The sequence below is a fragment of the Podarcis erhardii genome (genome assembly GCF_964252035.2).
Source record: "Podarcis erhardii genome assembly, chromosome: 3".
NCBI classification, from domain to species: domain Eukaryota; kingdom Metazoa; phylum Chordata; class Lepidosauria; order Squamata; family Lacertidae; genus Podarcis; species Podarcis erhardii.
The window spans coordinates 93,964,447-93,990,528 of NC_138507.1; the positions used below are offsets into that span (position 1 = coordinate 93,964,447).

General features: G+C 45.1%; 1 protein-coding gene across 1 annotated transcript; it reads left to right on the plus strand.

Moving 5' to 3' along the window:
• On the plus strand, nucleotides 1–24,957 carry HHIPL2 (HHIP like 2). The gene is made up of 9 exons (XM_081857799.1): nucleotides 1–447; nucleotides 5,604–6,256; nucleotides 8,223–8,366; nucleotides 8,935–9,266; nucleotides 15,133–15,259; nucleotides 15,512–15,657; nucleotides 16,321–16,402; nucleotides 20,944–21,026; nucleotides 23,869–24,957. Exons 1-9 carry the CDS (start codon nucleotides 67–69, stop codon nucleotides 24,249–24,251), a joined length of 2,331 nt encoding a protein of 776 aa, XP_081713925.1. The 5' UTR covers nucleotides 1–66; the 3' UTR covers nucleotides 24,252–24,957.
• Nucleotides 24,958–26,082: the final 1,125 nt, after the last annotated feature.

Sequence of the window (26,082 nt, forward strand, 5' to 3'; positions counted from 1 at the left end):
CAGAGAGAGGGGTGTGTAAGCAAACACTGAGCTCTTTGCTGGTTGAGATGCTTCAAAGCTCAGAAGATGAATAACCCTAATCTTCAAGGTGGTCACATTTTGGAGACATCTAGCAACAGGAAAACTGCCGTGAGGAAAGCTACTGTGAGCTCCTACAAGAGCAACAGAGCCGGGATTTCCTTCCATTCTTTAAATTTTCTCACCGGCGTCTTCTTTATGCTCTTGGGCCAAAGTGGGCTACTCCTGGGACACCCGCAGTGCCTTGATTATGGTCCTCCTTTCCAGCCTCCCTTCCACCTGGAGTTCTGCTCTGCCTATGAAACTTTTGGTTGTTGTGATCAGGAGAAAGACAATACGATTGCAGCCAAATACTGGGAGGTGATGGATTATATCGATCCGCAGGCTCACAAATTGTGTGGAGGATATATCAAAGATATTTTATGCCAGGTAAGGCAATGGGTGGGTTGTAACCTTCATTATGCATCACTGATATACACTTGATTGCAAATTCTACTGTTGGCTTATTTTTTTTTTTAAGGAGGGAAGACAGAGAACAGAAATTAAATAAAACTAAGCACCTACGTGTGTGTGTGTGTGTGTGTGTGTGGAATATATATATATGTGGCATCTTTAGCAGCTACAGGGGAATATATATAAGTGGCATCTTTCCTGCGGACAAATTGTGATGTATGTAAAAAGATAATGTAATATTGTTCAGGGGGAGGATAAGGATAATATTCCATTGATTCATTCTACTTATCTGCTTAGCATACAGGTATTAGGTTGTATAAACTTAGGGTGGTTTTGTTTTTTTTAATGTTTCAAACCAATATGACACAGTGGTGAAAATCTCACATCCTTACTCTCACATGAAAGCTGGAGAGCAAGGAATAATTCTCTCCCCCCCCCCCCCCAGAAATTTGAAGATAGCTTGGAAGAGCAATCACAGCTTGCAACTTGTTCACTCATGCTACTTTAACCCCTGCTAAACAGATTTTGTGGATTTCATATCAGAAACCTGCCAAACCTGTTTGAACGGTGGCAAAAGTGCGGCAAAAGAAATACAAATGCACACCCCGAGAAGCAAAATCTCTTTGGACTGCTGTCTTCTTCCTGGCCTCACTTTGGCGAGCCACTTAAGCTTTCTCGCAAAGTTGTTGTGAGGCTCAAGGCTGTGAAGCAGGTTCTTTTTTGTGCCCAAGGGGGCTACAAAACACACTTTCAAGTTAATATTCTAGATCAAATGAAGCAGCAGCGGAGCTCTCCGTTGCTGGAAAGGTGGCAAAGCTAATCATTTTGTGTCTGAGGTTCGGAACAAAAAGGTAAGTGTTTCTTCCATTTGCTTTGCAAATAAATGCAGACCGAGACTGGGCAGCGCTCGGAGGCTTATGCAGGGCTGAGCAAAGTGGACCTTGGTGTTTTGATTCCCAGGTGCCATGAAGCGATGTGTTTAGATTGTGCTGCTGCCTGGTGCCCTGGAAAGATGCAGTTCTCAAAGCAGCCTCAGATCAAACAGCTGGCACCATTGCCTTTTTGGAAAGGGTTCCCTCCAGTCTCAGTTGCTCGGTTCCCGCTCCCCCTGCTTTCTAGTGAAGGCTGCCCATCTGGCTGAAGGCAGAAACCGGCCAGTGTGTGTGTGTAACTAGCAGGAGAACAATGAGCAAAGGGTGCAGTTCCCATTGGCATCCTGCCTATCCAGTGATTTATGAGCAGAAAGGGTTCCCCTTTTACAGTGAGTCATGGAGGTCAATGATTCACTCCTTGCCAGCCCAAAGGAGCCAAAACACACACCAGGCAAACACTTAGCACTCTTCCATCTAAGCTTCCTCAGCGCTAAAATATTATCTGCATGCACTGAATACGTTCTCTTCAAGGGGCAACACTGCTCAGATTGTGAAGTCAAAAGGAAGCTGCTTATTTTTAAAAATAATTTCACAGCCACAGGAACCCATATTTTCCCCAGTGTGGGATACTTTGTGTGTGTCAGGGGCAGGGATGGAATTGGTCTAAAGTAAAGCAAAGACAACCTGGATGGAAAATGAAGCCAGTGGTTCAGTTTACAGTACTCAGGACTTAAAGATTTTGCCCCTCTTCAGATGGCAATGTGTTTGTTGCCTCGCTTAGTCTGAAATATATTTTGGTCTGTCAGCAAAGGTGAGCCCTTCTGCTCCTTTTGATGAATGGGCCCCTCAGACCTCTGCCTCCAAAGCTTGCTGTGTTGGCACCACTGCTGGAAATAGTGAATAAATGTGACGGTTCCTGGCACTGATTAATTAATTAGTTAATTAATCAATCGGTGCCAGGAACCTTCACATTTATTCACTAATTAATTAATTAATTAATTAATGTCAGTCTTAGGGCCAAAGAGGAAGGTGACCTCAAATGTGTCTTTGCATCCAATATGCAGATCTTTTAAAATGTAGTGGTGCCAGAGAGGGCAGTGAATTCCTGCCTATGCAAATACTAACTCCAGAGAAAGGATTTTATTTTGGACTGAAACAGGGGAGGAAAGGATTAAACTCTCTCTCCTCCTGTTAATTATCAGCTCCACCACCCAAGCTGATGCAAAAAGTTTCACTTCGAAACCCCTGGTCATTAAATGCAGAAAAACACATTTAACACACTGTGCCTTTAAAGCATATTTGAAGCACATTTTCCACATCTCAAAAAATAAAATAAAATCCTGGTGTCTCTAGTTTATCCCTCACAGTTACGGTTCCCACCAACCCTTAACAACTGGGACAATAGTTAATTCTGCATAGCTCCACTTACTATTATGTGGAAACAACTTTTCAGAAGGGGAAACAGGGAGAGGAAATCCTTATAAAACGGCAGACACAGTAGTCACAGAGGGACCTAAAGACTTAATATTTCATCAGCCCCTCTGAGATAGAGGGTGGAACAATGAGCAGAACACCATTTGCAACCTCTCACATAAATGAGGAAAAAGGAACAGATGGGCCAGCCTTTTACTGGCAAGGCGGCTTAATCCTAGCAACTGTTATGTAGACCCTTAGGAATGTCTTGACCTCAGACATTTTTAGCCGCAAATGGGGGTTGCTTGCATTCTCTGAAAGACAGCCCCTGCAGGGACTAAGTTTGGACTTGAGACAGGGAGAGACTGTAGGATCCAAAGCAAATGGTGGGACAAAGGCTTGTCAGAGGGGACATTTTGTTGAACTGTACTTCAGCATACTGTACTGAGCTCTGAAGATTTAGGCCCCATCTGCCCTTTACATTTAAAGCATCATCACACCACTTTAAACAGTCATCATAGCATCTCTCAAAGAATTATGGGAACTGCAGTTTGTCAAGGATGCTGATACTTGTTCAGATACTCTTATTCCCTTCACAAAGCTACCATTCCCAGAGCTCTCTGCAAAGAAGGATTGATTGCCAAACCACTTTGAGATTCCTAGTTACAGTTGTATCTTGGTTGATGAACGCCTTAGCAGTCGAACTCCCGAACGCCGCAAACTCGGAAGTGAGTGTTCCAGTTTGTGAATGTTCTTTTGGAAGCCGAATGTCTGGCAGCCAATTGGAAGCTGCACCTTTGAAGTCAAACATTTTGAAGTTGAATGGACTTCCGGAACGGATTCCATTTGGCTTCCAAGTTACAACTGTATAGTCAATAGTCAAACAAGAGCTTTGAATTTAACAGGTCAGTTTTGGACTGGAATAACAAAAAGCTATGTAAGCAAGAAGAAGAGCAAGCAAGTAGTAGTAGGTTCTCTGTGTGGAGAAGATAGAGAAATGCTATTGTGTGATGGTAAGAATGGCATACTTCTTTGGACTTAGCTATGGAGTCTGTCTCCACAAGATGTGGTTGTGGCCATCAAGTGCCATCACAACATAGATAGCTTTTAAAGGGGTAATAGACAACTCATGGAAGATATCACTGGCTGCTAATAACAATGGTTATCATACCCAACTGCCCCAATAAAATGGGGGAAAATGGAAAGCATAATGCTGGTGGTCAACAAATTAGGTTTAAAGACTGTCTCAAGGCAAATCTAAAAAATGTAGAATAAACACCAACAACTGGGAAACACTGGCCTGCGAGTGCTCCAGTTGGAGAACAGCCTTTACCAAAGGTGTCATGGACTTTGAAGACACTCAAACTCAGAATGCAAGGGAGAAACGTGCTAAGAGGAAGGCACGCTTGGCAAATCCACACTGTGATCAACTCCCGCCCGGGAACCAATGTCCCCACTGTGGAAGGATGTGTGGGTCCAGAACTGGCCTTCACAGTCCCTTACGGACTCATTGTTAAAACTGGGTTTATGGAAGATAATCTTACTCGGCTATGAGTGATTGCCAAAGAATTATTTATATATTTATATATATTCTATTAAATTTTCTGTTTTACAATTTAGAATACTTATTTAAACATCCTTAAAATATCAATGACCTTCCTTCTTCTCTTTCCATGGTTCATTTTGCATATCATAAATCCCTGAATATTTTACATAAAATAAACCATTCAGTATTCCATTATTACATCCATCAAAACTTATTTACACTGTTGAATTTATCTTATTGCTGCCAACATTTTCAAGTGTACACAATTTCCCCCCATATATTCAATAAATATTTTCCATTCTTCTTTAAACATATGTTATTCTTGTTCTCTTATTCTATATGTTAAGTCTGCAAGCTGAGCATATTCCATCAGCTTAAGTTGCCATTCTTCTTTAATTGGGACCTTGCTTGTTTTCCATTTTGGGGCTAGCAAAACACAGGCCATAGTAGTGGCATACATAAAGAACCCTTTTTGATACCTGGGAATTTCCATATGAATTATCCCCAACTAAAAGGACTTTGGTTTTTTGGAAAAGTACTTTTAAACAATTCTAGCCATATTGCATCTTTCAGGGCCTTGCTCTCATGCGAGCCACGTGACTCACACAGGAGCACGGCCCCAAAAGCTGCGCATCCCGGATTTCCGCTGGGACATGTGAGAGGGTATGGGTTATATGCCACCTTCAGCATCAGAGGCACCATGCTCTGAATACCGGTTGTTGGGTAATAACAGTGGGAAAAGGCTATTTCCTCATGTCCTGCATGTGAGATTCCCATAGGCTTCTGGATGGCTGTTGTGGGAAACAAGATGTTGGATTAGGTCTGGGATGGGGTACCTTTGGCTTTCCAGATGTTGTTGGACTATGTCTCCCATCATCTCCAACCATCAGCCATGCTGGCTGGGGCTGATGGGAGCTGCAGTCCATCAATATCCAGAGGGCCAAAGGTCCCCCTGGATTCGATAGCCCTTTGGTCTGATCCAATGGGGCTGTTACGTTTCTTAAAGTCAGGGAGCACACTTAGAATTATAAAATTGTAGAGTTGGATGGGACCCTGAGGACCATCAAGTTGAACTCCCTGCAACGTAGGAATATGCAGTTGTCCTGTGTGGGGATCGAACCTGCAACCTTGGTATTATCAGTAGCACGCTCCAACCAGCTGAGCTATTCAGGCCTGCTATTTGAGGTGTCTTTGTAATACATAAATGTGCATATTGAGGAGGCATGACCGTGCTACAGCAGCAGCCACACAGATAGAGTCCATTGCACAGCACTTTCAGAATGCTTTTCGCTCTTTAACAGGAATGCTCACCCTATGCAGCTCATCTTTACGATGCCGAGAATCCTCAGACTCCCCTGCGGAACCTGCCTGGCCTCTGCTCGGACTACTGTTCGGAGTTCCACCTCTACTGCCGTTCTGCCATCACGTTGCTTACCGACGACAAACACATTCAGGAATGCTGCGAGAGGAACAAGACCCGCTTCTGCAACCTGCTTAACATCCAGGATGAAGACTATTGCTTCCCCGACGTGCTGAAAAACACAGACCTGAACCGTAACCTGGGCTCTGTGGTGGAGGACAAGAAAGGCTGCCTTCAGCTGTGCCTAAAAGAGGTGGCCAACGGACTGAGGAATCCTGTGCTGATGGCGCACGCGAACGACAACACCCATCGCATGTTTGTGGCTGAACAGGTGGGCATCATCTGGGTCTTTCTTCCAGACGGAAGTCGCCTGGAAGAGCCTTTTCTGGATATTAAGAACACGGTGCTGACCACCCCCTGGTTAGGAGATGAAAGAGGTTTCCTCGGGATGGCCTTCCACCCCAAATACAAGGACAATGGGAAATTCTACATTTATTACTCCTACCAGGACAAGAAAAAGGTGGAGAAAATCAGGATCAGTGAATTAAGAGTTTCCATGTCAGATGTCAACAAGGCTGATGCAAGCACAGAAAGGTAATGTTTTCCCCAAACTTCCTTCCTCCTTCCATCTTCTTGGGATCTCTGCTTCCTCCCAAGGGCTTAGTCCTCATATTGACCCTGTGGGATAAAGTAGTAACCAAGTACACTCTGTGCTAAAGCAAATCCCAGCTGTGCTTCAAGAAACAATGAATTCTGTGCACTGTGATTTATTTTCCTTGGCCAAGCAAAAGGACAATTTTATAGGTATGTGGGTGGAGGTGGACTCAGGTGCTAAGCATTACTGTGCTATCCAAGATAAAAGAATGCATTCAGACATGGGATTTGAACCCAGGTCACAAGTAAGGGTGGGGAATCTTCAGCTCACAGACTAATGCTGGCCAACAAAGGTTCCAGTTTGATCCATGAGACCCAACCACATCCTCCTGTCAATCAGCTGATGTTACTCATGATGTCAACTGATGGGCGGAGTCCACATTGTTCATTGGCTGCATGGGCCTGTTCCCAGCAGGCAAAGCAAAGGTGTGTGCTTTCCTTTGTAGCCACAAGAGAGACTGCTCTGACTTGCAGCTGATGCTTGCAAAATGTGATGGGGAGGGGAGAAAGGAGGTTTTGCCAGCCCCATGCTCGGCACTTTGGAAAGAATCTAGACAAATCTTCAACCTGGAGAGTAGTTTCAGTTTCGGCCTGTAACATGGGGGTTACTTGTGCAGCCTGATCCCACTGTCTTCAATGGAGATCACTGCCAGGTTCATTGGCTCTATTTTTCCACCTAAATATGACAATCTGTAGTCTAGGTGAGTGTTTTACTCCCTATCTATCTTAGACCATGGCATGGCCAGTTTTGGGTTCCTGACCCACCAGTTGCATCAGCCGATGCTCTAGAGCAGAGACAGAGAACAGGACCCAGATTCTGACAGGCTGGATCCTGAGCTCTCTTGACATTGGACGGAAGGGCTACCCACTTTTCAATCATAATTGTAGGTATGACTTGACCCATGTCAACAAAGAATGCTCCTTTGTGTTGTTGACTTGAATCAAAGGTGGTCATTCAAAGGAAGAATCGGGAACACCCTCTGCATCCAAACATTGGCTCTTTTGGGAATTTGGTGACTTTCCCAGTTGCTGTGCAGGGCCTAATGTCCAGCGCAGAACCCAACCCTATCATCTACCAGACCATAGTGTCTCCTAAAAAAGAAGCTTATTGAGGGTCCTAGTTTGAATATTCTTCCACCCACATTCAATTGCTGCCGCCTCAAGATGTGCCCGGAAGCAGGATAGAGGTATCGAGAAGTACATTGCCAAATAGGAATGGCTGGATGCAGAAAGACCTTGCACAGTTAATACTCCTGTGCAGGGTTCCCTCCCGCCCCAGCCAGAGTTCACTGGAGCTCAGCTCCAGCAGCTCTCAGGTGGGCAAGGGAGAAATTCATGGTGAGCTCTGGCACCTCTCTTTCTGGAAAAATAGCAGCGCTCCTGCATCCAGGAGTTGTGCTGATCTGCTGTCAGGATTTCCTGCTTTGACTACGGCTTAGACCTGCAACGTGTCGTGCAGTCCACCACGGGTGATTGCCTATTGGCATAAGAGTTATCATAGATCAAAACAAAGCCATTAATTGACTTCCTTTCCATAAGCATTGATGTATGCATGCTGATGGATGCAACACATTCTGACCCAGCTTCTCTCCTGGGAGGGCAAGTGGGAGTGCCAGATGTGCACTTAAGACGGTTCTATCCAGCAGACAGATTTCATCAGAAGGATAGAATTATCCCAGGAATTTTAAGGTCCTTTTTTGCTTTGTCTAGGAAAAGGGAAAGATTGAGCGCTATGCAGATAAGATGTTCTGCTTAGTGACTGAATAACTAAAATACGTCTTTGAACTTAGTAAGGCCCTGAATGTTAACCAGCCTTCCTCCCTTGCTCTTTTTCCTAGTTTCTGATCTCTGTGTTTCTCTCTCTCTCTCTCTCTCTCTCTCTCTCTCTCTCTCTCTCTCTCTTCAGGAGTCTCTTAGAAATCGAAGAACCAGCCGCAAACCATAATGGGGGACAGATCCTCTTTGGCCTGGATGGCTACATGTACCTGTTTACAGGGGATGGAGGGAAAGCTGGGGACCCTTTTGGTAAATTTGGGAATGCTCAGAACAGGTAAGGTCCATCTTCAATAAGTGCTGATTACATATGAGACAGCTTACTTCGCCTTTAAAGGCAAATTATACTTTTTAAAATAACGCTGCTTTCCTGTTCAAGGGTGCTTTTTAAAGATTATCTTATCATTTATCACTTTTTTCAAATATTTTATGTACCGTATTTTTCACTCTATAAGACGCACCAGACCACAAGATGCACCTAGTTTTTGGAGGAGGAAAACAAGAAAAAAAAATATTCTGAATCTCAGAAGCCAGAACAGCAAGAGGGATTGCTGTGCAGTGAAAGCAGCAATCCCTTTTGCTGTTCTGGCTTCTGTGATAGCTGCGCAGCCTGCATTCGCTCCATAAGACGCACACACATTTCCCCTTATTTTTTAGGAGGGAAAAAGTGAGTCTTATAGAGCAAAAAATACGGTAAGTTCCCTTGCGTAAGATTTGACAGAAGGTGATGATATCCCATCTAGTCAAGCAGCCAGCCAGCATATATGGAAACTGCTACAACACTCTCCCTTCTGTTTCTTTGTCACGTTCGTTAATCCTTGTTTTATGCCTTGATTTCCTCTCAGGAGTAGTTTACTAGGAAAGGTTTTGCGGATCAATGTGGATGGAAGAAGCTCTGATGGGAAGCCTTACCGCATCCCTTCTGACAATCCTTTTGCCTCTGACCCTCAAGCTCTCCCAGAAGTCTATGCCTATGGGGTGAGGAACATGTGGCGTTGCTCTGTGGACAGAGGTGACCCGCTCAGTGGCAAAGGAAGGGGGAGAATTTTCTGTGGAGATGTCGGCCAGAACAAGTTTGAAGAAGTGGACATAATTGTTAAAGGCGGGAACTACGGCTGGAGAGCTAAAGAAGGCTTTGAGTGCTATGACATCAAGCTTTGTCAAAATTCCTCCTTAGGTAAAGAATGTTACCTGTCATTTTTAGTGTGTTTGTGGGAAGGCCTTATCTTACCTGTATTTGGTTTAACTGTTATTCTGCAGCTATCATTTTTGTCATTCCTTTGTGAAGGGATAGGAAGTGCACATGCACTTCATTAAGGATAAGATCCTTGGGGGCAAAGTTACAACATTTAGAGTGCTTTAGTTTCAGGAAAAGGCAAGTACAGTCATACCTCATGTTACGTTTGCTTCAGGTTGCATGTTTTCAGGTTGTGTCCCATGGCGACCCGGAAGTACCGGAAAGGGTTACTTCTGGGTTTTGCCGCTCGCGCATGCGCAGACACACAAAGTGTGCATGCGCAGAAGAGGCGAATCATGACCTGCGCGTGCGCAGACATGGGTTGCGTTCTTTTCAGGTTGCGAATGGGCCTACAGAACAGATCCCATTCGCAACCAGAGGTACCACTGTACAAGGAGACATGATAGAGGCATATAAAATCACACGGGGTTGGGGAAAGTGAATAGAGAAATGTTTTCTATTTCTCACAGAGCCTGGGGGCATTCAGTGAAGTTGAACGGTGGAAGATTCAGGACAGACAAAAGAAAGTATTTCACACAGCACACATGAACTATGGAATTTGCTCCCACAGGAAATAGTTATGGCCAACAACATGACTGGCTTTAAAAGAGGATTTGGCAAATACACGGCAGAAAAGGCTATTCGTGGCCACTAGTTGTCATGATCTACCTCCACTGCTGGAGGTCTCTGAATATGTGTAATTTCAAGACCCCTCCTCTCCATTTTTATGGTTAGTTATTTTTAAACCAGTCTTGGGCCCATCAGCCGTTCAACCAGAGGACGCCTTCACACAGAGGTCTGTCCGCTGCAAAGGTGGATGCATGGTGGTTCTATAAACCAGTGTTTCCATATAAACCAAGATATTCCAAGGGGATCATGGTGAACAATGCGTAAGTGGGGGAACCACAGCACGAGGCTAGGGGGCCACAGAGGGAAATGAGAAGTGAAGGGGGAAATCCTGATTGGCTAGCTATCTGCTTGGCCAATCACAAGTGGGTAAGGGGGCGGGCCACCAAGACGTAGTGCTCTCTCTCTCCCTTTTTTTGGGCCACGGATAATAATAATAATAATTTATTATTTATACCCCGCCCATCTGGCTGAGTTTCCCCAGCCACTCTGGGCGGCTCCCAATCAGTATTAAAAACAATACAGCATTACATATTAAAAACATCCCTGAACAGAACTGCCTTAAGATGTCTTCTGAACGTCAGGTAATTCTTTATCTCTTTGACATCTGATGGGAGGGCGTTCCACAGGGCGGGCGCCACTACCGAGAAGGCCCTCTCTCTGGTTCCCTGTAACCTCACTTCTCGCAATGAGGGAACTGCCAGAAGGCCCTCGGCGCTGGATCTCAGTGTCCGGGCTGAACGATGGGGGTGGAGACGCTCCTTCAGGTATACAGGACCGAGGCCGTTTAGGGCTTTAAAGGTCAGCACCAACACTTTGAATTGTGCTCGGAAACGTACTGGGAGCCAATGCAGATCTCTCAGAACCGGTGTTATGTGGTCCCGGCGGCCACTCCCAGTCACCAGTCTAGCTGCCGCATTCTGGATTAATTGCAGTTTCCGGGTCACCTTCAAAGGTAGCCCCACGTAGAGCGCATTGCAGTAGTCCAAGCGTGAGATAACTAGAGCATGCACCACTCTGGCGAGACAGTCCGCGGGGAGGTAGGGTCTTAGCCTGCGTACCAGGTGGAGCTGGTAGACAGCTGCCCTGGACACAGAGTTAATCTGCGCCTCCATGGACAGCTGTGAGTCCAAAATGACTCCCAGGCTGCGTACCTGGTCCTTCAGGGGCACAGTTATCCCATTCAGGACCAGGGAATCCTCCACACCTGCCCGCCTCCTGTCCCCCAAAAACAGTACTTCTGTCTTGTCAGGATTCAACCTCAATCTGTTAGCCGCCATCCAACCTCCAACCGCCTCCAGGCACTCACACAGGACCTTCACCGCCTTCACTGGTTCTGATTTAAAGGAGAGGTAGAGCTGGGTGTCATCTGCATACTGATGAACACCCAGTCCAAACCCCCTGATGATCTCTCCCAGCGGCTTCATATAGATATTAAAAAGCATGGGGGAGAGGACAGAACCCTGAGGCACCCCACAAGTGAGAGCCCAGGGGTCTGAACATTCATCCCCCACCACCACCTTCTGGACACGGCCCAGGAGGAAGGAGCGGAACCACTGTATAACAGTGCCCCCAGCTCCCAGCCCCTCTAGACGGTCCAGAAGGATGTTATGGTCGATGGTGTCAAAGGCCGCTGAGAGATCCAGCAGAACTAGGAAACAGCTCTCACCTTTGTCCCTAGCCCGCCGGAGATCATCAACCAGCGCGACCAAGGCAGTTTCAGTCCCATGGTGAGGCCTGAATCCCGATTGGAAGGGATCCAAATGGTCCGTTTCCTCCAGGCGTGCTTGGAGTTGTTCAGCAACCACCCGCTCAATCACCTTGCCCAAGAATGGCAGATTTGAGACTGGGCGATAGTTGGCCAAATTGGCCGGGTCTAAAGATGTTTTTTTAAGAAGCGGTTTAATGACCGCCTCTTTCAGCGGGTCTGGGAAGGCTCCCTCATGGAGGGAAGCGTTCACCACCCCGCAAAGCCCATCGCCCAGCCCTTCCCGGCTCGCTTTTATCAGCCAGGATGGGCAAGGATCAAGGAGACAGGTGGTCGGTTTCACTCGTCCAAGCAGCCTGTCCACATCCTCGGAGGTAACAGATTGGAATTGATCCCATGTAACAGGACCAGACAGAACTCTAGCACTCTCCCGCCCTGGCCCTGCTCCCACGGTGGAGTCTACCTCCTTCTGAATCTGAGCGATTTTATCTGCAAAAAACTTTGCAAAAGCATTGCAGGAGATCTTGGGGTCCCTACCAGGCCCCATTGGTACAGGTGGTTCTGATAGATTGCGAACCACCTGAAAAAGTCTCCTGCTGCTGTTTTCTGCAGATGCAATGGAGGCGGTGAAGAAGGCCCTCTTCGCCGTCGCCATTGCCACTTGGTAGGCTCGACGTTGAGCTCTAACCCGTGTCCGGTCTGATTCAGAATGAGTTTTCCGCCACCGGCGCTCTAGCCGTCTCAACGATTGTTTCATCACCCTCAGCTCCGGGGAAAACCACGGGGCTGTCCGGGCTCCATGCAATCGGAGAGGGCGCTTCGGAGCCAGACAGTCAATAGCCCTGGTTAACTCCGCATTCCAGCGGGCCACCAGGGAATCAGCTGAAAGGCCATCAACTTGGGATAGAGCATCCCCTACCACTCTCTGGAAGCCAATTGGATCCATTAAGTGGCAGGGGCGGACCATCCGAATCGGTCCCACCTCCCTGCGGAGGGGAAGGGTTGCGGAGAAGTCCAGTTGCACCAGGAAGTGATCTGACCATGGCACTTCTTTTGTTTCACTTTTAGTTAATGTCAGATCACCAGCATCCGTAGAGGTAAACACCAAGTCTAAGGCATGTCCGTGGCTATGAGTTGGGCCAGACTTATTCAGGGACAGCCCCATGGAGGCCATGCTTTCCACGAAGTCCCGAGCGGCCCCTTGTAAGGTCGTGTCGGCATGGATGTTAAAATCCCCCAGGACAACCAGGCTAGGTGTCTCCAGGAGCATATCCGCCACGACCTGAAGCAGCTCGGGCAGGGAATCCTTGGTGCAGCGGGGAGGTCGGTACACCAGTAGGAATCCTGTACTGCCCCTATTGCCCAACTTCCAGAACATGCACTCAGAAAACTGGGTCTTCCCAATAGGACGCCTGGTGCAGACTAATGACTTCCTAAAAATCACTGCAACCCCCCCTCCCCGCCCACATGACCTGGGTTGCTGTGCGTAAGAGAAACCTGGTGGGCAAGCAGCGGCAAGGGCAGGCCCATCTGCTTCATCCAACCAAGTCTCTGTTACACATGCCAGATCAAATCCTCCATCCATGATCAAGTCATGGATGGCAGTGGTCTTATGAATCATTGACCTGGCATTGCACAGCAACACTTTCAGGTCATGTGGGTATCCCTTGCTGATTCTAGTATCCATCCGGTCAGGACCAGACCCGGAGGCAGGAATAGTCCTCAGACAACGACTAAACCTGCCTCCTCTGTAATGACATGGTCTGGTCTTAGCGTAACTCCTCCTCCTACCCGTGATCACTGAGATCGGTTGTCCCAGTGCATTCCCCCCTGTGGAACATGCCCCAGCCATTTTGTGGGCTGGGGCCCACTCCCCGGCAGCCCTGACCCCTCCCCCTAAGAACAAAATAACAACTTATACAAACAAACAAAACTAATAAAACAATACAAACAAAAAATGTAAAAATTACAAGATCATAAAAAAAAAAAAAAAAATCCCCAAACCCAACCAAACATCCATCCCACCCCCACCCCCCACATACAAAAAATCCAAAAGAAATTTTTTTAAAAACATTTTAAAAACACTCTGTGCCCCTCCTGCAGTAACACTGTCCTAGTGAGGCCTGTCAGGCCCCGCCCTGGGCCAGATGGTAAGTGGCAGGAAGGAGCAGGGCCCTCAAGCACTCACTCAGGGGAGTCCTCCTGGGCAGCAGGCAGCAAGCACCAAGCAGTCCTTATGAGGCTTCAGGCCCCGCCCCAGGCCAGATGGTAAGTGGCAAGAGCAGGACCCTCAGGCACTCACTCAGGGGAGTCCTCCTGGGCAGCAGGCAGCAAGCACCAAGCAGTCCTTATGAGGCCTGTCAGGCCCCGCCCCAGGCCAGATGGTAAGTGGCAAGAGCAGGACCCTCCAGCACTCACTCAGGGGAGTCCTCCTGGGCAGCAGGCAGCAAGCACCAAGCAGTCCTTATGAGGCTTCAGGCCCCGCCCCAGGCCAGATGGTAAGTGGCAAGAGCAGGACCCTCAGGCACTCACTCAGGGGAGTCCTCCTGGGCAGCAGGCAGCAAGCACCAAGCAGTCCTTATGAGGCCTGTCAGGCCCCGCCCCAGGCCAGATGGTAAGTGGCAAGAGCAGGACCCTCCAGCACTCACTCAGGGGAGTCCTCCTGGGCAGCAGGCAGCAAGCACCAAGCAGTCCTTATGAGGCCTGTCAGGCCCCGCCCCAGGCCAGATGGTAAGTGGCAAGAGCAGGACCCTCCAGCACTCACTCAGGGGAGTCCTCCTGGGCAGCAGGCAGCAAGCACCAAGCAGTCCTTATGAGGCTTCAGGCCCCGCCCCAGGCCAGATGGTAAGTGGCAAGAGCAGGACCCTCAGGCACTCACTCAGGGGAGTCCTCCTGGGCAGCAGGCAGCAAGCACCAAGCAGTCCTTATGAGGCCTGTCAGGCCCCGCCCCAGGCCAGATGGTAAGTGGCAAGAGCAGGACCCTCCAGCACTCACTCAGGGGAGTCCTCCTGGGCAGCAGGCAGCAAGCACCAAGCAGTCGTTATGAGGCTTCAGGCCCCGCCCCAGGCCAGATGGTAAGTGGCAAGAGCAGGACCCTCAGGCACTCACTCAGGGGAGTCCTCCTGGGCAGCAGGCAGCAAGGATGGGTGTAGCCAGGATTTTTGTTAGGGGGGCAGGTTTCTTTCGGGGGGGGGCAGTACCTCTGATTTGTATTGTTTTTTACTTATTGGGGGTCAGTTGTCTCCTGTGCCTACGCCCATGGGAGGGGCAACAGGAAGGAAACTAGGTCGGATGGGGGCCACGGACGGAAAAAGGTTGGACAACACTGCTATAAACTACACTAATTTTACTTTAAATGTCCAATTTGTTTTAGAAAAAAATTGCTCTTGCATTGAAGAAGGATGACTATTTCCTTTTAAGATAATCAAACAGTTTTAATTGACTAAAGTGCATTTTCTCTGTTTTTAACAGATGATATACTTCCAATATTTGCCTACAGCCATACAGTGGGAAAATCAGTCACTGGAGGTTATGTGTATAGAGGATGTGAGTCTCCAAACCTGAACGGCCTATACATTTTTGGTGATTTTATGAATGGGTAAGGAACGAACTTATTTCCATTGACTTTTCAGTACAGAAGGTAGCTTTCCTATAGACCATCTCAGAATATTGGTTTTTGGTTCATCCCTAGTCATGGGCTCACACAGTACATGGCAATGGGGAGTAGCAAAACGTATTTATGCCCCCAGAGAAAGCCTTGGATCTATTTTGGGATATACCAGAAAGAGTTTTTCTAAGCTACAGTGGAGCTGTGAAACCATAAAACACATGTTTTTGTTTTTTCATCCAGTCGGCTTATGGCTTTGCAAGAAGATGAGAGAGCAAATAAATGGAAGAAGCAAGACATTTGTATTGGTAGCACTAAAGCCTGTGCTTTTCCAGGGATGGTCAGCTCTTACAGCAAATACATCATTTCTTTTGCTGAGGATGAAGCAGGTAATGTTGGTTGCTGTGTCTGTTTTCTTAGGAAAGCATTTTTTGGGAGCCCACCAACTCTGAGTTGCTCAACAACTTTTGGGGTCTCCTGGTCTACTTTTTGAAATATGGCAACCCTGGAATAGTCAGGAACCTGGAAGGCCACATGGTTGCTTTAGGCTGGTGGTAGGTTACAACTTGGGACGCAGGTGGCGCTGTGGGTTAAACCACAGAGCCTAGGACTTGCCGATTAGAAGGTCGGCGGTTCGAATCCCTGTGACAGGGTGAGCTCCCGTTGCTCAGTCCCTGCTCCTGCCAACCTAGCAGTTCGAAAGTGCGTCAAAGTGCAAGTAGATAAATAGGTACCGCTCCGGCGGGAAGGTAAACGGCCTTTCCGTGCGCTGCTCTAGTTTGCCAGAAGCGGCTTAGTCATGCTGGCCACAAGACCCGGAAGCTGTACGCCGGCTCCCTTGGCCAATAAAGCAAGATGAGTGCCGCAACCCCAGAGTCGGTCACGACTGGACCTAATGGTCAGGGGTCCCTTTACCTTTACCTTTACTAGGTTACAACTTGCGCAGGCCTGGCTTACATAGAGAGGAAAAATTGCACTATTATCAACTTGTTGCAACTTTTTCTGATGAATTTCACATTCCTGGCTTTCTCCTCTCTTCCTGTTGTCTCCAGCTGAGCTCTATTTTATGGCTACGTCCTACCCCAGTGCCTTTGCGCCACATGGATCGATATACAAAGTTGTGGATCCTGCAAGGTGGGTACTTTTTCAAGTCCTTGAATGTCCCTGTGACCTGCTGATTTTCTGAACAGCATCAGCATCACACACAAACATTCGTCAGTTTTCTTCCAGGGCGATAGATACAACAGAAACACCCCATTCACATGACTGGATTTCAGTTTCATGCATTAAACCTGCAGAACAACTATGTTCCTGGGAAGCCACAGTTTCTTGCTCTGGCACTTGCAGGCCAATCGACTAATTTAATTAAAATGAAGTACATTGATTTAAAGCAATTGGGCTCCAGTTAAATCAGTGGGAGCCCACAGGCTTAAACTCCTTTTAAGGGACCTGAGGATCAGGAGCCTCAAAAGCCCCACAATTGTTTTTCCCAACTCTCTTTCCTTCAGAGAATTCTGGGCACTGTAGTTTGTTAAAAGTTGCTGGGAGAGGTAACTCTGTAAGGGTCCCCAGGGTTCTTTGAGGGAAGAATGTCTCATGAAGGTATTTTGTGTGTGCAGTGCACAGAATAACAAAATACTGTGAAGCATGGGAGCATGTTCCATCAGTAACAAGAATTAAATATCGGATAAGCTACTACACTTGATATCAAGAAACCTGACCCCAAACCCTAGGTCATTCTTCCCCTGGTGGTTCAGATGGTGCCAACTCTCAAGGAGTAAAAAACCAACCATGTTAGGTAGAAGAGCTACCACCACTCCTGCTTTGTTCACCCAACTTGTGCAGGAGATCTCAGGCTGTACTCTAGGGACTCAGCTACAGTAGTAAAAAACCCCCAGTGATTTGAATGTGCAACACCAGATGGCGCCAGAGAGCACAAAACTTTTCTCTAGCATTTTTACATAGGGGTTTTCCCCCCTTGGTTATAACGGTTTAATTTCTGACTTATTTATAGTATTTTTTCCTGTGTGTAAATCCACACTAGCTGTCCCCAAGACCCCAAGGAGCAAGAATTAAAGTACCGCTCTCTGCTTCTGAGGCCTCAGGCAAAAGAAGCCAAATTATCGCAGTTGTAACTCAAGAGGTCCAAGGAATTGGCTTAGAACCAAGGCTTAACTAAAACAAGCACACCCAAAATGAAGAGGTGGATGTTTTATTAGTAATAATTGAAACAGCAGCATAGCATGAGACCTGTTTACCAAATAGGAGAAATTGGAAATAAATCTGGAGCTAGGCCTGGCCAGTGTTCAGTTTGCTGTTGCACACATCTCAGTTCAGTTACTCATTTTATATTGTGTCTGTTTTCACCCCTACTGTAGGGAACTCTGTCCCCATTTGTGCTCAAGGACAGCTGGCTTGCAGGCAACCCACAGCATAGAAAGCAGACAAAAACACATCTCTTTGTAGCTTGTATTTATTTTGAAGTTGAGACCAACCATAGAATTTGTCTGAGACTCAGGAACTAGTCTAGAAAAACATGAGAGTTGTTGACAGAGCTTCCGTCCAAGGAATGGCAGGGCACATCAACAACAGTAATAAATATTCACTGTTTGTCTATCTCCTTTTATCCAAAGGATAGCCAAAAGATTAATGTACCAAGTAAGCATCGCTTTTGCTCCCAAGCAGGGAAGACATCCAGGCCTACCAACATTTGGGATGCTTTTCTGGGCGGATAGTAATTTTCATGTTCTTTTCACCTTGTTATGAAGATGTCAAGCAGTTCTAGGAAGCTTTAATCTCTTTGATGCACACTTTCCAGATTTTATTTTTATTTTTCTGAGCCTATGGGTGCTTTCAGATGTGCATTTATTGTGGGATGGATGCTTCTTATGCATGCAGGTTTGGTTTTGTTATTGTTTTTTGTTGTTTTTTTGCAGCATCCACATGATGGCATTGGCATCAAACCACCAGCATCTATTTCCCTCCCATTTAATCTCTTTTTTTTTTTGTGGGGGAAGGAGGAGAATGTAAGGCTTTAAACACCACACGCACACAACAAAAAAACAACAAAACTTACCAACCTGTTGTTCATGCTATCTGAGAATGGGTATTACTTCACCTTCGGTGGAAAAAGTGTCCAACAAGAATTTCCAGGAAGATCAGTGGACCTTTCTGCAGGTTTTTAGAAGTCTATATTCCCCATTCATTTCTTTACCATGTTTGTGAATTACACTCAAGAGAGACAGTGAGAACTGTCTCAACTTCTGTTGCATTAAAAGGCCATGGAGTTTTCAAGGGAGAAATGTGAGAACTCAAACTCATCAAACCAAACAACATGTTATATTGTTTAACACTTGTTAAACAATTGTTTTAAAAGTGTGGTTAGGCCTTTTAAAACAAAACAGGCCTGTTTTGTAAAATAAAATAAAATGTAGCTATAGGGTCCAATCTGGATTGGGGCACCATGTGAGTTTCCTGTGGAAAATCACTCACTTGCTCATATTTACCCTTGAAGTTGTTTCTTTTACTACAAATGAATTGCTCCCACTAAATACTGAGATTCTAGAGAACTTGCTTCTTTCAAAGAATCCTGGGAAATGTACCGTATTTTTCGCTCTATAACACGCACCCGACCATAACACGCACGTAGTTTTTAGAGGAGGAAAATCCGTAGGCATGCCACCCGTAGGCATTTCCTCCATAACACGCACAGACATTTCCCCTTACTTTCTAGGAGGAAAAAAGTGAGTGTTATGGTGCAAAAAATACGGTAGTTTGTTTAAGAATGCTTTCGGGTGGCATGGCTACCTACCTCACGATAAAATAAAAGCACATAGAGGATTCACTAATCATTTGGTGAGAAAGGCCCTATTCGAAGTCTGGGAAAGAAATAAAACAATAGTAAAAGCCAAAACTCCCTGGTGGCTATCACCTATAGAGTCATCAGCCTTGCATAGAAGCAATATGAAAGATAGCTGGCTAACATATAGGGAACTCATAGAAGAGATAAAAATTGCCCAACAGTAAAGAAATTTGAAGAATTAAAAGAGAGGGGGGTGAATTGGTTAGAATATTTCCAATTAAAAACAATATTTGAGAAGGATAGTAAGCTTAAGGGGTTTGATAAAAAAATCTTGGTATGGGAAAAAGAAATTTTATATAACAACGAACAGACTCTCTCAAAAATATATAAACTGTTACAAAATGGTAAAGTAGAAAAGGAGGAAAAAGGAGAGGCCATTAAAAAATGGCAACAAGATCTGGGCCACCCAATGGAATATAATGAATGGGAAAGACTATGGACAATAAATATAAATTTTACAGCACATTACTTAATAAGAGAGAACTATATGAAAATGTATCACAGGTGGTACCTGGCACCAGAAAGGCTTGCAAAAATGAATAAAACATATAATAATAAGTGCTGGAGATGCAAGATACAAAAAGGAACCTTCTACCATATGTGGTGGACATGCCCCGAAATTGGGAAATTTTGGAGCATGATCCACAAAGAAATAAAGAAAATATTAAGAATATCATGTGACGATATCCCAAAAGACAAAACTAATTTTTTCTTATACGCAACGTCTGCAGCAAGAATCCTGGTGGCTAAGTACTGGAAAGAGAATCAGTTACCCACTAGGGGAGAGTGGCTATGTAACCTCTCAGAATACTTAGAATTAGCTAAATTGACAGATATAATAAGACAAAAACCAAAAGTGAAGTAAAAAAAGAATGGGAGTGCCTAGTAAATTTCGTTGTCCCTGAGAGGGGGCAATGACAATAAAGATATTATTATTATTATAAAATAAAAAAAAATAAAAATGAATACCTCAAAAGTCAAGGTTCGAGGGCAGAAATCTGGCTGAGTCTGGAATAACCTTGTGAAGTGAAAGGATATGAAAGAAGGATTTATATCTAGATGTTAGGATAGAGTGGATAAAGAAAACAGGAAAACAGGAAGACACAATGAGAGATAAAGAAGGTGCTGTGGGATTGATGGAAGTCAATGTCTTGTTGTTGTTTTAGTGTTTATAATATTAACTTGTAAGATATGGATTTGTTTTTTTTGTTTTTTGTTTTTTAAGTTTTCGAATGTTGATTTTTGTGTGTTGTGTATTATTTTTTGATAGCTTTTGTGTTGTTGTTGTTGTGTGGAAAATACTAATAAAATTCATTATATATAAAAAAAGAATGCTACGAACTGTAGCTCTAGGAGGGGCAAACTACAGTTCCCATAATTCTTTGGGAGGGCATGTATTTTAAAAGTATGGCGCGCATGTGACCCGTTGGGAATGATAACTGTATCACAGTTCCAATTAATTTAGCAGAGGAGTGGAAAGACTTAAAACCAAAGATATACCGGTAGTAGGCAAATATCATCCACAGGAAACCTAAATCAGGAAGAGAGTTCTTTTCAAGTACAAAATGCCTGACATTTTCCTTAACTGAAAATCCACTTCTTCACAAGGAGAGAAACTAATGGAAGGATTCGGGCAGGATATACCTGTTAGCATCAGAGTGCTTTCAATGTCTTTCGCTGACAAGCTCATGATTTAACAGAAAGACTGAAGTTGGCTATCTGCCTCTAGATAACCACCACAAACACAGGCTTCCTTATCCATTCTCAAGATGTCCACACATAATTTTTGTGACCGAATCTGTTTGTTTTTCAGGAGAGCTCCACCAGGGAAATGTAAACAGAAGCCTATTCCAGTGAAAACAAAGAGTAAGCGAATCCCATTCATTCCCCGTGCAAGTAAGTCAACAAGGATATGTGGTTTGTTTGCTATGTAGCACAAATGCTAAGACACATTGAAAGGAACTGTTGATGTATGCGCCAATCATTAAAGGCTTCCAACTAAGTAAATACTACAATCAATCAATTATCAATTTAGTTACCCCCCCTCTTTATTGTACACTTGTGATTATTTTGCTCATGATGTTATTGGGGTGGTTATACACAATCACGTTTTGACACTGTTTGCACCTCCAATCGGTTTTGCAATGGACATACTGCCAGGTTTCCAATTGGCACAACAAATGTTCTAGGATTTGTGGGTTTTTTGGGGGGGTGGGGAGGCAGGAATTGGCTTGCTTTTGTTGTGCTGTAGTCCAACAGTGCCCTTCTAGGCGACACTAATACCGTATCACTGGGGAAGCATTGCAGAACAACAAAAAAAGTCATGTGATGTGCGGACACTCCAATGTAAATCCACCATCACTAATGCAATAGTACTGTATCATTGACTTGTTGCAGAATACGAAAAAACAACAAAATCGTCCAGTCTGAATGTATATATTCTGTTCTAAGTATATCTGAATCAGGGGTGAACTTTTCAGCCTGGGGGGACCAGACCCTTATCTGTCCCCACCCCCGTCAAAAGGTGGATTGGATACCAGTCCAAGTTGTCACTGAAACCGCTCACACCCTCCCACATTTCACCGATGAAAATAGGGAGGTCCCATTCCATAATGATAATTTTACTATTTATACCCCACACAACTTACTGGGTTGCCCCAGCCACTCTGGGCAGCTTCCAACATATACAGTGGTACCTCGGAGAAGAGGAGGTTAAGGGGTGATATGATAGCCATGTTATATAAAAGGATGTCACATAGAGGAGGGAGAAAGGTTGTTTTCTGCTGCTCCAGAGAAGCGGACACGGAGCAATGGATCCAAAGTACAAGAAAGAAGATTCCACCTAAACATTAGGAAGAACTTCCTGACAGTAAGAGCTGTTCGACAGTGGAATTTGCTGCCAAGGAGTGTGGTGGAGTCTCCTTCTTTGGAGGTCTTTAAGCAGAGGCTTGACAACCATATGTCAGGAGTGCTCTGATGGTGTTTCCTGCTTTGCAGGGGGTTGGACTCGATGGCCCTTGTGGTCTCTTCCAACTCTATGATTCTATACGCTTCAGGTTACATACGCTTTAGGTTACAGACTCCGCTAACCCAGAAATAGTACCTCGGGTTAAGAATTTTGCTTCAGGATGAGAACAGAAATTGTGCTCCGGTGGCACAGCGGCAGCAGAGGCCCCATTAGCTAAAGTGGTGCTTCAGGTTAAGAACAGTTTCAGGTTAAGAACGGACCTCCGGAACGAATTAAGTACTTAACCCGAGGTACCACTGTATAAGAACAAAATAAAACATTAAACACTTAAAAAACCTGCCCTATACAGGATTGCCTTCAGACGGCTCGGGGGTCGGGATAATGCCATACGCTCCAACATTTCTCTAAGGAAAATAGGGACATCCTAAGGAAAAGGAGGACATTCTGGGATCAAATCAGAAACCGGGACGGCTTCTCTAAATCAGGGATGTCCCTGGAAAATAGGGATACTTGGAGGGTCTGTGCCGGCTAAAATGGACCTTTTCTCTTCCATTTTCAAAGCGGCTTGAGTGCAAACCACTTGGTGTTTGGCATGTTCCTGCTCTCCGTCAGCTGATGAACAGGGGGAACAAGTCTTGCTCCTGCAGAAGAGCAATTCGGAGCTCACTTTAAGCTCTCGATCATTTCTTTATGATGGGAGTTGTAGTCCCATGTGGCTACATGGGTACCTGCTCCACACTTGATAACATCAGGTGGGGGGGGGCAGGTGGGTGTGGTTTTCAAGGGTTGGCCCTGTGGGCCTAATCGAAATCCCAACTTTGGCTCACTGGTCCAAGGCTTCCCAAACTTGGGTCTCTAGCTGTTTTTTGGACTACAAACCCCATCATCCCTAGCTAGCAGGACCAGCAGTCAAGGATGATGGGGATTGTAGTCCAAAAGCAGTTGAAGACCGAAGTTTGGGAAACCCTGCACTGGTCAATGGCTCCTCACCCCAAATCTAAATGTTTGAGGCATAGGGTGGATTACACAAGCCAGCAAACCTCTTCCTAACAGCTCATAATATTTCCCATGTTTCCCCCTTTCCATTTTATCCTTACCACAAACCTGTGAGGTAGGTGAGGCTGAGGGATAGACTGACTCAAGGCAGGGGTACTGTTGTTAAGGGTGGCTGAGGGGTTCAGGCAATGCTGCAAAGCACTGTGATAATGACACCCCACCCACCATTTTTTAAAAAATCGTTTTTGATATTACAAATATAGATTTACAACACTACCAAATACATATCCATATAAAGAGATCTCTCTGAATCTCAAGACTTCCCTACCATCTCCTCCATGGGTCCTATTGTCAACATTCTCAACTGCATATTATTTCATAATCTATATTTTATATCTATCCATATTGTCCATAGTATTTGTTACATTACAAGCGAGATTAAAATCCTGCTAATGTTTTCATCTGCTTACAGTGGTCTCAATAAATTGTAATTTCCCCCCACTCTTTTTTGACGCTTTTGTCTTTTTAGTCCATGAGATTTCCGGTCAGTTTTGCCATTTTGGCGTAGTCTAACAGAATGTTTTGCTATTCCTCTCTGGTAGGGACTCTTTCTTCTTTCCATCTCTGGGCTAGTAGCATCTGCGCTGCTGTTGTCGCATACATAAATAATCTTTTCTGTTCCTTTCCCACCCACCATCTTAAGTTGCTCTGTATCGCTGCTAAATTCAACCTGTTGAAACAAGGATGGTCACCTCCTAAAATGTCTTTTCACAGAAACCGTCCTTGAACTGCTTAAAGAGCGTCTTACAACCCGTCCCCCCAAAACAGCCTTCAATGCTACTGAACCACCCCCAAATTCTTCCACTCTAAGATCCAAGAAGCCTGTCTCCCACAAAGACCCTACTAAACATAAGGCAGCGAAGGCTTCCAGGTCTGGCAGAAAGCAGCAAACGACAGAAACCCCCAAGGCCCGGCGATCCAAGACGAAGGCGCAAAAGGCGAGGATTCCACGGGTCTCGAAAGCGCCGGTGACGACCTCCCCGCCAAAGAAAAAAGGCTCCCGGTTAACCAGAGCCCAAAAGAAACAGGTTCCAAAGCTGAGATCAGCGGCAAAGGAGAAAATGCAGAAGAAGACAAGCTTAAGAAGTGCTGCTTGAATTTCCAATATACACCAGAGTTATGTGAATATAGATGGAGTTGCTGGGCAACTTGCTTCCGTTCCGCTCTTAGTAAGAGAGTGAGATCAGTGTGTAGTTTACACGCCAAATAAATATATATATGTATATGAATGAAAGCAGGAAAAGCAAGCAGCTGCTAGGCCACTGTGAGAGATGCAGCACATGCGCTTAATGGGGAGTTTAAATGCCCCAGATGGATTCCAGGTTGTTGCTTTGCAGAAATCTTACTCCGATGACCATTTAATCAGTTTAAGGAGGCGACGCGGTGGCCATTTACAGCAGTATAGTTCTACAGGAATGTCAGTGGGATTGCTTTGGCTGTGTGAAGCAGCAACTGATTTGTACCCTCTTTGGGAAATTCAGTTCCCACATCGACTTATGTGGCAAAGAGCACCACTGAAAAGATGGCGAGGTTAATAAGTCTGTGGTACTTTTGTCTCAAGGAGAGCAAGGCTGTATCTCAAAAGGTTAGTAAGCAAGGAACATTGGCTGCATTTCAATGGCTGAACAGTCAAATAAAATGCAAACCTTCTAAGGAATTAGCTACAGGGAGCAGAATTAACTAAACTGCCCTGTCTGATATTTTGATGGGCAGTTATTTTCTATTATCAGTTGCAACATACATTCTAAAGCACACGTGTTTTTTCTCTCCCTATAATAAAATACTGAGAACAAATAAATCAAAGTGCGTCTATTTGTGTGATTCTCTTGCAAGGCAAAAAATGTTTCAACTTAAATGCTTTATGTTGTAGGTCGCACCTGGTCACTTTATTAGACAACATCCTATCAACACCCAATGCAGGTGTACAATATTCCTGGACATCTGGGATTCAGATTGTACTATCACAGATACAAATTCCAAATGCACCAGTATTGGGGGGTGGGAATTCACCTGTGTTTGGATATGGGTAGGATAGGAACAATTAGGATAATAAGCTATGCTTTGCAGAAAACCTTATGTCTAGTAGTGGGCGAGGACTTAAGAATGACTTTGCAGGGTCAGACTAAGGCCATCCCTAAATGAAGCGAGAAGGCATCTTTGCTGCTTCCTTCACTTTTTCACGTTATGACTGCCATATTTCCAATGCATTTACAGCTTGTTCCACCACACTGATGTCTGACTTGCATGAACGGATGCATCTCTCATTTAGCGCTATACAACTAGATAATGTATCCTTATTTAGAAAAAAATATACAAATCACTTAATAAAAAACACCTAAGCAGGTTACATAACTGTGTAAAACAACTAGCCTTGAAACACAGATAAAACATGCAAATGTTAAAGACCATTATACATAACTAAACAATGTCTGGAAGAGACATGCTGCTATTAAAAAAAGCTTTTAGCTGCCATCTAACACAGAAAAAACGTCAAAATAAATTCAATATTTTTACTGCTGAGAATCATTCATGTATAATTACTTATGTGCCTGTTATACACACTGACGATCTAACATCAGCTGAGGAAGGGAGATATCTGGAAACCTTGTTAAGTTAGCAGTTTGTACCTGCACCATCCAGCTTGTGCCAGCAGTCTGCATTAGCTGTGTTGTTCTCGTTAGCTTGAGGACTTTTCTATTTTTACCTAAGGATTGTGTTATACAGGAACTTTCAAGAAGAAAATAAAAAAAAATTCTTCCAGTAGCACCTTAGAGACCAACTAAGTTTGTTATTGGTATGAGCTTTTGTGTGCATGAAAGCTCATACCAATAACAAACTTAGTTGGAAGGATTTTTTTTTTATTTTGTTTCGACTGGCAGACCAACACGGCTACCACCTGTTACAAGAAGAAACAATAAAAAAAGAAGA

Excerpts from the sequence above, each read along its gene's own strand:
- HHIPL2 (XM_081857799.1), top strand. The coding sequence starts at position 67 with ATGAATAACCCTAATCTTCAAGGTGGTCACATTTTGGAGACATCTAGC. Across the intron at positions 15,658-16,320 it reads TTTTGCTGAGGATGAAGCAG|CTGAGCTCTATTTTATGGCT; the intron begins GTAATGTTGGTT and ends TGTTGTCTCCAG. Across the intron at positions 16,403-20,943 it reads AAAGTTGTGGATCCTGCAAG|GAGAGCTCCACCAGGGAAAT; the intron begins GTGGGTACTTTT and ends TTTGTTTTTCAG.